Source organism: Protopterus annectens, chromosome 3.part1, assembly GCF_019279795.1.
Source record: "Protopterus annectens isolate FY-2018-M chromosome 3.part1, PAN1.0, whole genome shotgun sequence".
In the NCBI taxonomy this organism is placed as follows: domain Eukaryota; kingdom Metazoa; phylum Chordata; order Ceratodontiformes; family Protopteridae; genus Protopterus; species Protopterus annectens.
The window spans coordinates 584,611,064-584,623,295 of record NC_056732.1 but is presented as its reverse complement, the minus strand read 5'-3'; the positions used below and the strand labels follow the sequence as shown (position 1 = coordinate 584,623,295).

The window sequence follows — 12,232 nt, the reverse complement described above, 5'->3', positions numbered from 1 at the left end:
CCCATGCCTTTCGACAAACCAAGTCCATGAGTTCAATGAAAAGCGGAGACACCCAAGAGGCGGAGAGCTGAGACCCGAAAGTCTTATACGTGGACTGACTCGTCATCAGTAGGTTTGGTAGACTGCCAATCAACCCTCTGAGAATGTCTAAGATATCCGCGAAGGAGATATCTTCTCAGGGTGACCATGGGGAACCTTCTGAATCATCCAAGTCAGTGTCTGAAGTGATGGATTCCTGAGAGGAGTCCAGATGCTTCCTCCTGCATAGCCTCTTCTGGGGGACCTCCTCAGTAGAAGCTTCTGGTGAGGTCTCAGAAGAGCAGGGATTGCCCAGTGGGGTTTCCTGAGACTCTGGGTCTCTACGCTTTTGTGGAATCTGTGATGATGAAGTAGACACTGGCGCTTTAGGGGGAGAAGCTGCTGGTCCTGATGAGGTGTTTGTCCGTGGGGAAAATGCTCTCCTCATGGCATCGAAGGCTCTCCCCCAGCTCCGATGGGAAGGAACCCTTGGATCAGACGATCCAGCTGATTCCCCCGGCACCAAGATGGTAGACTCTGAGCCAGAGGTAGGCGCCGAACTCACCTGCGCCAAAGCCCCAAGAGGCAAAGTCGGACCCAAAAGATCAGTTTGACTATCCTCCATGGACCTGACCGGTGAGTGTCGGCCCCCAGACTGTTTGGTCGGCACCCAAGTAGTCAGAGAGGTCAGCACCTAAAGTCCTGGAGCAGGTCTCGGCACTGATGGCTCCACTATCATCAGGTTGGAGCACTCCAGCTGCAAAACCTAGAGTCAGATTGGAAGAGGAACAGGAGTAGAGGGAGGAGGAATGGTCTGTTTTGAAGCCTGAGAGGTAGGCCCTGATAAAATCTTGGCAAATGCCAGTGTCTGCAGAAGCCTCTGCACCACACGATCCACATCCATGTCTGAAAGGCTTCTTGAGGACCAAGAGGACGGAACCAAAGAAGCCACAAATTGTAATATTGGTGATTTTAGAATAGGAGAGACCGGCTCCTAATAGTAACAACTGTCAGCTCAGAAGTCAGTGGAGCTGAAGTTGAAGGTTCATCGGCTTTGGACTGACTGGAAGGTGGAGATTTACTCTGCTCCGAAGATCCAGAAGCAGATGATTTTTTTGAAGACTTAGTCGGTTTAGCATGAGCTGCCCTACTCTGATCTAATAATTCCAGAAAGGAAGATTTAATTAAACCTTTGACAATTAGGTTACTCTTCCTTTCCTGTAACACTTGAGAACTAAATGAGTGACATATAGGCTCTTCCTTTCCTGTAACACTTGAGAACTAAATGAGTGACATATAGAGCATGTTTCCTGCAGATGTAAGGGGTAACCGTACACACAATCCGTGTGTCCATCGGTAATGGACATCTTTTGTTCGCACTTGAGGCATTTCTTGAAGCCCGAAGGCTTAGCCTGCTTATCCTTGTCCTTATCCTGTGACATTTTTATATGTAAAAAAGAATACAGTCCACACACACTACAATAAGCCCTCTAATTTAAACAAGCTTGAAAATAAAAAATTAGCCTTCCAACTTAAACAGGCTACAAACAAAATTCAAATCACACACCAAACTATAAAATTTACCCTTGTAATTTAAACAAGCTATAAATGGAAAATTAAATTCACACACTATACTGTTAAATTCACAGTAACACTATTATGAAAACTTAACTAACTACCCAGATATAAGGGAATAGGGGTATAACAAGGCCTTCAAACAGGCCACAAAGAGACAAGAAAAAAAATAGAATCACACTCTCAGAAGAAACTTAAGTACGAAAGGCACTCTAAATAACTACAACTATGTTAAGTCAGTAAAACATATCTAAAATTCTACAAAGTAAAAAAAAAAATATGTAAAGAAAAACAATTTTCACTGGCCAGAGCTGGTGAATTGCCCAATCTGTTGCAGCAGCAAACGAGATCTGGGGGATTCACCAGTGCATCATGGGACAGGGAGTAGGCCACAAGCTGGTTGAAGACCTCGAGCTTTTCCATTTGGCCTAGTCGGAGCCGAGGATCGGCTCTGAACCCATCAGTAAGAATGAAGGCGAGATAGGACAACGTCACATCAAGCTCTTTAATGTCTTTTAAAATGTAAAGCTAGGCCTCCTCCAAGAATACAGGGATAACAGCTTGTATATAGAGCTTGGGCTCTTCCTGGAGAGATATTAACAGTTTTGAGACATGGCCATCCACGACCATTGTCTAGCACCTGATGGTTCTTACTGATGGCCATCCAAAACAGGACAAACTTAGGCTGCCCATGTGTCTCCTGTAAATAACAGGAGTACGACTACTGGGCCATTAGAGCCACCCTCTTCTCATACTTAGCCAGCACTGCTAGTAGACACAAAAATGCCTGACGTACTGACATTCCTCATTCTAGGGATGATGCTTTCTGGAGAATTTGGGTGGCTTATAAAAAAGGAAGAAAGGGTGTGCTAGAGACCCTCCCTCTACAGTAACCACTTGATTCCTCTTCTGAAGATCCTTGCCTACTCCCTCATTAGTTATAATAAATTAAGTAATATCAATCCATTTATAATTAACTGGGAAATACGTCTGGATAACCATTCTTTTCCTGCAAAGATTGGTAGCACTTTACCTGGACCGTCTGTTGATGATGTCACAAAATCCCATGAGTGGAGGAGCTCCCTGGTCAGCCTCAGTAAGAAGCTGAGATCCCTTATAAGATCCTCCAAAGCTAGCTACGAAAACAAAATAGACACTAAATCCAAGGACAACCACAAAGCATTCTACAGCTATGTCAAGAATCTAGATGGCAGCACCCAGATCTGCTCGGAGTTACAGCACAAAGGCATGAAAATTACAGAACCAACTGATATTGTCAACATCCTGGCAGATCGGCTCAGTGCTAACTTTACCCCCCCCCTCACCCCCTAAAGGGCCCATATCTATACAGGAAGAATGCAGAGTCCCTGTAATCACAACTACGCAGGTAAAAGCTGCACTCTCTAAAGCCAAAAACACAGCATCCATGGGACCAGACAACATCCCAGGCTGCGTTTTACACGAACTTCAGAATGAACTGGCTCCCCACTTAAGCACCATGTTCAATAATAGCCTCACATAAGGCTTTGTGCCCACTGAATGGCGTACAGCAACAGTTATCCCACTCCACAAAGGGGGAGCCACCATGGATCCCGGGAACTATCGACCTATTAGCCTGACGAGCCTGGTCTGCAAGGCCATGGAACGTATCATCATGGAACTCATAAACAAAGGCATTGGTAACCTCCAAACTCTGGATCCCACCCAGTTCAGGTATGTGAACGGCAGATCATGCCTCCTGAACCTGATCGACTTCTTTGAGGCAGTCACCAAAGCCGTGGATGAGGGTAAGGTGGTTCACACAGCCTATTTTGACCTCGCTAAGGCTTTCAACCCCATCCACTATTCTGGAATTATAGTTAAACTCACTAAACTAGGTATAAATCCCTACGTCACAAGATGGGTTGCCAACTGGCTCACTGACAGAACCCACACTGAAAAAGTTGCAGACTACAAATCTGACCTCAAGGCAGTGACAAGTGGAGTGCCACAGGGTTCCGTCCTGGGACCTCTCCTGTTTGGTATCTACTTCTCTGAAGTACAGGCTAACACAGAAGGCCTCTGGCTGATGAAGTTTTCAGATGACTGCAAACTAGGAGCCATAGTCAAGTCTCCAAATGATGTGGACATCCTACAGAAGGGCCTCACTGAGACAGATGCCTGGTGTCAGAGCCATGGCCTCAAGCTCAATGCCAAAAAGTGCAGTGTCATCTCCTTTGGTAAAAACTCTGTACCCATAAACTACTACATAGGCAGCAAACTACTTAACACCGAGTGCGTGATAAGAGACCTTGGGACCCAGGTGGACAGTAGTCTCTCCTTTGATAGTCACATCGCCACAGTAGTCAGGAAGTCCTTCTACGTGGCACACCTCATCATAAAAGGGTTCTCATCCAGAAAAAAAAGAGGTCATTGTTCCCTTCTACTCGTCACTCATTAGACCCATTAGAGTACAATGCCCCTTTTGGAATGTACTCCCAAGACATCTGCAGCAGCTGGAAAGGCCACAGAAGTACCTCACAAAGAGGATTACTGGCCTCAAACAAATGCCCTACACTGACCGCCTCAAAAAACTCCAGCTTTACTCCGTAGCATATCGCCTACTCAGAGGTGATCTCTGCCTAACATATAAAGCTATGTCAAACCCAGAGCTGTTGGACATGCTACACCTAAAGAAATACCAATCCCTCCAAGCTACATGCTCTAGGGACCTCAACCTTGTCACCACAATAAACAGGACACGCTGGAGGGATAGATTCCTGTCCCAGAGACTTCCTATATCTGGAACAAGCTACCCATCTAAGTCAAACAAAGTTCTTCATTAGCACTCTTCAAGAAAAATCTTGATGAGTGGATGGGAAATAGAAAATATACCCCGGGAATCACTTCTGTGTCTGTTGGACAGTGGCACAGGAAAATAACTTTCTTAGGTGGCGTAAGCTATGGTACCTTGCTGGCTAGGCTTATGTAGGCCCTTGGGCCAATAGCCTAGTACCTACCTATGAACCTATGATTGGATCGGAGGGCTTAGTTATTTATCCAGTCATGTAGTAACTTTCGAGATGACACAAAAATGGCTTTATCAGTGGCTGATATGGAAGACAAAAAAAAAAAATCTCCAGTACAATCTAGATAAAGCCATCACTGTGGGCAGAAGACAAGAACTTGAATATTAACAAACGTAATATTTAACATTGTGGGAGTTCCGAAAGGGATCACTCCTGTGCATTAGATTGTCAAATAATTTTATCAGTATGCCTTAGACAGTAAAATAATTTCAACAGCAAACTAGCATAGAAGGTTAGGAAATATAAAATTCTAATGATTTATCTTTGTCCACACCAAGTACATCAAAAGTAGACCAATGAGTCTGATCCACTAAAATATGAATACAGATTCATCAGCCCTAATGGGTTTATTACTTTTATGTATAGCTTTTAATCGACTGACTATACAATATGGAGAATTTTTTTTCTTTTACTATTCTTTGCCCAGTATATAAAGAAAACCGAAAGGATCCAGGGTACATTTGGTAGGAATTAGGGTCTCCTGCAATTATTGCCTTATTCCAAAAGGTTTGAGGGATAAAGGCTGGGATTCAGAGAACTTTTCCCTGCATTTACATATACTGATGTGGCCAGAAGAGACAGTTTACTCCAATACAGGAAATGCAATTCAGAGACAATTAGCCACAATGAGGAAATATCTCAATCACCTAATCTGCAAGTCTCTGAATTGAGTGGTGCTACCACTAGTGCTAATCAGCACTTTACTGTGGTAAGCACCTTTGGTCACCCATGTATTGCACTGACACAGGCACCCCCCCCCCCCCGCATTTACTCTCCCACATACATGGACACGCATGCTTACAGACACAGAGACACACACACACACACTTCTCAAATGTCCATGAATTTGCCTCTTATATTTGCATTGCTCCTTATAAATCACAGCCTATTAAGTCAGGCAATACTGGCAGATATTAATGCTTCATCCTTCTTATCGTTTAGAAACTGTTTCACAGTGCAAAACATGTTGTTGTTTTAACTTTTTATGTGACTCACAGTAATATTTAGTGTCCCTGGTGTCTCCCTTCCCAGCATTACAGGCTTTGCTTGTTAGTCTTAGGGGAGTTGAGAGGAATGGCAGCAACCTTCCCCCAACACACGACTCCCACCCACCCAATTGCACTTGTGAATACATTCACCCACACACATACATACACACACCTACTCAAATGATTCTTTACTAACCCTTCCTACTGTGACTACACAGACAACACTGAGGCCACTCATAAGCTTACAGGCATGCAAAAACATTTCCAAATGTATACATACACTCACACACCCTCCACTGCCACTTACCTGATCTTACTGTGTAAATCAGCTCCCCCACTGACTAGAACATGGGGGATCCAGCATTTCATCTGTGTTCATTACCATGGCACACATGCCTAACTTCCCAAAGTGGAGGCATTTCGGGGAAAAGCACCTGGCTAATTAGCATGCACCATTCTTTTGAAATACCTCATTAGCATTTACCCTGTTTATGAAGACCAAATGTGTAGAACCAGTACGATGAGCCTGTTTCTGAATTGGAAAGAGCTACCACCAGTGTTCTCCTGCTCATGTTCGGGATTACCACTGGTGGTAACTCTTTCGAAATTCCAGCCTAAATCTCTACTCTGAGTTAAAGTCTACTTTAAATGTTACTTGGAAGGGATTTAATTCAAGTGAAAAGGATAGTGCACAGTGACATAGTAGCATGCTGACTTTATTTACACATCTTTTAACACTAAAAATAAAGGTTTACTGTTATAAACAGGTGTATCATATTCTGGTTTAAAGATGAACTGTTTCAATAGTAGAGTAGCCAAAACATGGAACAGGCTGTGTAATGAAGTTACAGAAGCCTCCACTTTCAAAAACTTAAAACCACGTTAGATTCATATACAAGAATGTAGGTTTGAATCACTACACTCAAGGAACAAACTCCTTGATAGCCTTTTTTGAGGGGTGTTTGTAAAACTAGCCCTCATAATCCAAGAAATTAATTTGGGTTAGGAAATTATCACCCTTCCACGATACATGCAAGGGCTCTAAATGTAAAATCATCAAGGAAAAGCTAGCTAATGGAAGACGCCCCACACAGAAAAATACAGTCTTAAAACATGTAGCTGAGGAGAGGAAGATATGTGCTAGACAGCCCATTTTAAGCAATCGTACATATGAAGTAACTGCCTGCAAAGTAAAGGGCCAAAGAATCAAAGTCAAACTAGCAGTCCCCCTTTCTGCTAGTGCAAGAGAAGTACAAAGTGTCACGGCAGTGTCTGTGCCACCCGAGTGACCACTGATGTTCCATAAGAGAGAGAGAAGCCTTATCTGCACTCTCTAATGATCTGTGCCAAAGTAGGAAGGCTGCAAGTATCACCAATCCAGTTCAGGCTCGTGTAAGGACACCACACATTGACATCACTGAATAAAGATGCAAAAGAAGAATAAAGTGCTGTCACGAGTCGTTTTTAACTCTATCCCTTCCACTGCAACAAATTGCTTTGTGTATTCACAAGTTCTCACATTATCCACAGGGAATTCATTCAAGAATGGTTAGATGTCTAGGCAACTTAAACACCAAAGACCTGCTTTCAGATGTAACATAAGAAATACAGCATAATCATTACATATAAAATATAACAAAAACAGCACTTGTAATTATGAAACAGTAACAGAAAAATTAAAACAAAAATGATGCAACAACATATTTAAAACTTATATCAGTCCTGTACATCTGTTGAAGAAACACTGAAAAACATTACTATACACAACGAACTTTACATTCAGGACAGGTTGATCCAGACAACATTAGGGCAGCATGAATTATATGGCCAATGCGGTGATGGGGGTGGGGTCAATGAAAAACATTCAGCATCTTGACTTTATGCAGTTAGAGTACTTACTTTTTGAACCACCATTTCTCAATTTGTTCTTCATGCTCTTCCACCATATTATTACATTCAAAGTCGCTGCTATCACATAATTTTTCTATGATTTCCACAAGGCGAACCTCACTAGAAAAAAGAAGTAAGATATTAGGATTCCAACTCTGTGTACAAGAAAACAAGCAAGCAAAAAAAAAAAAACAGAAATCAGGAGAGAAAATAGTTTTCATCTATGACTATCATTAACAATGATAATTAATGTTTTTTTTGCTGACAAAGGAAGTCAAGGGAACAAGGGTAGTACACAGAATGTAAATGAGGATAACAGAGAGGAGGCAAGGGAACAGCCCGAGTTATATGAACAAAGACAAGTTCTGCTATATGGCAGACAAGTGAATTAGAAACCAGGCTACAAATAATCTGTATACATGCTGGGCAACGTATGAGGATACAACCAGAAAGTGGACTATAAAAAGCACTTAAGAGGTATGAGGAATTGAGAAAAACAGGGAAATCTGCTGCATACATTCTTATTTCTGTTTTTACAGTAAACAAGCAGGAGGACGTTGACGTCTAGTATTGGGACTGGATTTGGTCAATGGCAGGGAAGAGGCAGAAATGTGGCGCCCTGGGGAGACACCACATGTCCCAGAGTAAATAAGTGGCAGTGCCAACAACCAGGGATGGCAGATCAACACAGATACCATCTCACCAACATTCTGTGCAGTCCAATGTGAGATGTCCTATGCTAAACCATCTCAAATTTGGAATTTCCCATAGCAACAGAATGCATGGCTTGTGGAGGTAGACTAGTTGTCAGTTGTACTGTGTCTCATGAATGCTTCTATACAGACAATATTTGTCATCAGCAACCCCAGCAACAAGGATGTTTCCCTGTACCTACATACCAAATTATCACATATTTAGTGCATATTTTCTCACAAGGCACAAAGCACGCTGGCTATCTTTGCTTTGCTGTACATAGACGATGCCTTTATCTAGATTCACTGACCTACACATCTGCTAATTGATTCTAAATGTTGCACACATCAGGGACAGTGCTGGAGCACAACCCTGCGGTTCTCCCCTGTGATGGGTTAAGGGGACAGAACACTTGGGTAAAGCATTTCTGTTATGCTCCTATGAGACCAAGTGCTCACACATTATCTCTACAGGGGCCTCTATACTAGGAGTGGGTGATCTCTTCCTCTGTAGTGCTGCAGATAGTGCTAGTATCATCGGATTGTGCAAACTGCATGCTGCAAAAATCATCATCTATAGATGCCCTCTGACATCAGCCTTGTGTTGTTCTGTTGTGCTGGACCTTCCACCAACAGTACCTGCTAAAGCATGAAGAAACATTGTATATTTGCACATACAATATCTACATTGAATGCATACTGATACACATGGAAAACTGTATACTGCACATTGGAAGGCATACTTTGTTCTGCAGGATGTTGCACTTGCGGACCACAGACACCTGGAAGGATACAGCTGTAGGTGTGCTTTGTTTAATCCCTAATTTCAGCCATGTGATGGTAGGTGCTACAATCTACTGTTATGGGTAATACTACCATGGTGTTTCTCTGGACACGTAGGTGGTATTAGTTTTGCTCAAACATCCAATCCACACCTAGTTATGAGGGTTTGATCTCCCTGTCTAGCAACCAACATTGCAAAATCTTTGACCTCTGACAGGCACTTGTGTGTCAATGGTCCACCCCTATAGAGAACCTGCTTACCACAATGTCCCATTTATTGCATGCAGTGCCATGTTAGTAACTCGCCATCACACCTGCTGTATGGCCCTATTACAGATACCCACAGCATTCATATCCTGCACCAGCCCCTGACAAATCTGCTCTCAGTACTGCTGGTCTGTAGCAGTTTTGTCCAGGAGATGCTTGCATGTATGTGGATGGCCTACATCAGCAGTTCATTCTCCTGGCTAGTGAACTTTTCTTAGGCACTGCCTCCCTCAAATGTCCACGCTAGTAAATATACATCTAAAACACAAACAATGTAATTCAGTAGACGTGGGTAGGCATGCTGCACTCTTGTCATACACAAGATTATGACCATGTCCCCCTGCCTCCCAGAGACCAAGAGCTGCAGTTACTGTTAAGCATAATCTTCACCTCCCCATATAGTATTGTACCCATACCACTACATATGGTTCTGAAGCCCATCACCACACATGGCACATACTCCAAGCAGTATCCTATGCAGATGGCTTGATCCACCCTCCCACACAGCCAGACACTAACATGCCATTCAAGTGTGTTAGGATCCCATTTACACATACTAGACATGTGCTTTACTCTCCCAAGCAGCTAACAAAGGTTTCATAAATGTGGAGAAGTACTTTGCCAGGAATTAATTTTCTTAACTCTGTAACTGTTGTGTACAGAACTTATTCATAAATTCCTACACATTATTGGATGGTTGTGAATGGTGTTGTGCAAGACAGCAAATGCACTTTATACCATGCCAAAAACTGGGAGTTAGAGCAACCATTACGCAAATTAAGTCAGTCAGTACCAAACTCTGTGAATGACTTCCTGTGTAAAATGCTCCAGCTATGCATACCGATACAAGCTAAGCACATACCATTTACCACAAGGCATGTGACTTCTATGCTCATGGATGCAGCATGTGTACATAAGTAGTACTGTGGTGAACTGCAAAGTTGTACAACATGTGATTCATAATGTGCACCATGCACAAGGGGCTATCATACTGCTTTTCAAGTGAACCTACTTTGTAGTTGTAAAAGCAGGACTCCTGCATGGTATGACAAGTAGAGCAGAACAGTCTTGCTCCTCCTGCAGAGGGATTTTAAAATGGGCCTGCTGGGCCACTACAACTGTCCTTTGAAGGAAGTGGACATCTGGTATTAGCTGGGCCAGATTTAGGATGATGCCAGTGGAGTCACCCATTAAGGGGCAAATGGTGTCATCAATATGATGACCAGAAACAGCTCACTCTTGACTTGTTATTCTGATGGGAGAGACAGTTTCAGCAGAGTCAGCCACAGATATGCTGTACCTATTTATTTAGTTAGTGCTACTATCTTGCAATATATACCCTGTTTTACAAGTAGGCTTAACAGTACATGCATTGTTCTGCAGCTGCTTAGGAGCACCGCCTTAACTACTAGGTAGGAGTGCCCCCCCCCCCCAAGAAAGCCAGTTGAGTACATGCCTTGTGGCTGTCCACTGTACAACTGCAAGAGTGCTATCATGTGTGTGATAATTTTTTTTTCCATATTTTCTCATCTTTATGTACACCCAGCAGTAGAAGAAAATGAACTGAAGCTGTGCTTGCAAAGGTCTGGAATGAAATAGTCTTGCAACTGAAATTTGTCTTTGTCTTTTCGGCTTTTCCCGGTTAGGGGTCGCCACAGCGGAACTCCGGTCTGCTAATGATTGGCAGTAGATTTTTTTATGGTGCCGAGTTGCCAGCCCGACGCCCAACCTTCAGCGAAGACACGCCCATTCACACATGCCTTTCGGAGGCCACTCGACTGTGGGGAGGACATGCAGACTCCACACAGAAAGAACTCCAGCCGTGAATCGAACAGGAGAACCTCTTGCTGTGAGGCAACAAAGCTACCGCTGTACCACGGCGGCTTCGGTCTTGCAACTGAAATAACTGTCATAATTCTGGTAACAGATGGGACAATGTACATTACAATCATAATGAGGTTCATCAAGCCAATTAGCAACGATCATAAGGAGTGTAGGTGAGGGACAAAAATATGGATTACAGTTTGAAGTAAATAATTATAACTTACATGGCCCTTTAGAATTCCCCCCATTAAGAAAGAGAGACCAAAGAACAAAAACACAGTAGTACCACACTACAGATACTCAAACAGGAAGGAGAGAACACAAAGTAAGACAGGTAATCACAAGGGGAATCAAAGAGTTAAAATAACCAATAACCAGAACACAATCTAGTGAACTACTAAGACAACCATGTATAGGTATACATAAGATTCTAATATTAATATAGAATGGTGTGTCCATACCTTTAATAAATTTCAAGATTTTTAATTAGTGAAATTAAGGTTGATAAAGTGCATTTTTAGTTATTTACAAAGGGTTTTTAATTCATTCCTTCTAGGGGAACTGACATCAGTAACCTCATTAACCTCATTATTAAAGAAGTTACGTACTCACCATAACATTCCATCTGTGTTATTCATTTTCATTCTTCAACTGATGGCTTCGGATCCGAACAGTCAGATCTGACTCAACCATTGCAAAAGCTCATGGCAACACAAAACTCTTGAGCATCTCCCTTAGTCAGAATGCAGCAACCCCAAATACCTCAGATCTTGTTTGCTGGCTATAGCATAAGGAAGGAATTCTCATACAAATAGACATAAATGTAACTATAGAAAAAAAAAGGCTAGTCAAGGCCTTATCTGGAGCTTTAACATGCCTGGAGTATACAGGAAATTTATATCCACTTGCTATTCCAGAAAACATAAGGATGGGAGTTGAGGAAGAATGAAAACGGACAACAGAGATTGAACGCTATGGTGAGTACATAATTTATTTATCCGATGTTGGCAATTTTCATTTGGCCTCAACTGATGGGACAGAGTTCCTAGCTACCTAAATCCCACGGTGGACTCAAGGAAAGATATTCCTAAGCACCATTGAGCCAAAGACTGCCCTGCTTCTTGAT

General features: G+C 42.6%; 1 protein-coding gene across 3 annotated transcripts in view; it reads right to left on the bottom strand.

Annotated features, from left to right (window-relative positions):
• The window catches only part of LOC122798216 (cysteine-rich with EGF-like domain protein 2-B), a 545,426-nt gene that overhangs the window by 339,444 nt on the left and 193,750 nt on the right, over positions 1–12,232 (bottom strand). For all 3 annotated transcript variants that reach the window (XM_044066981.1, XM_044066982.1, XM_044066983.1), the window contains exon 3: positions 7,550–7,660. In XM_044066981.1, coding sequence (XP_043922916.1) covers positions 7,550–7,660 — 111 coding nt within the window. The remainder of the gene's footprint in view (positions 1–7,549; positions 7,661–12,232) is intronic.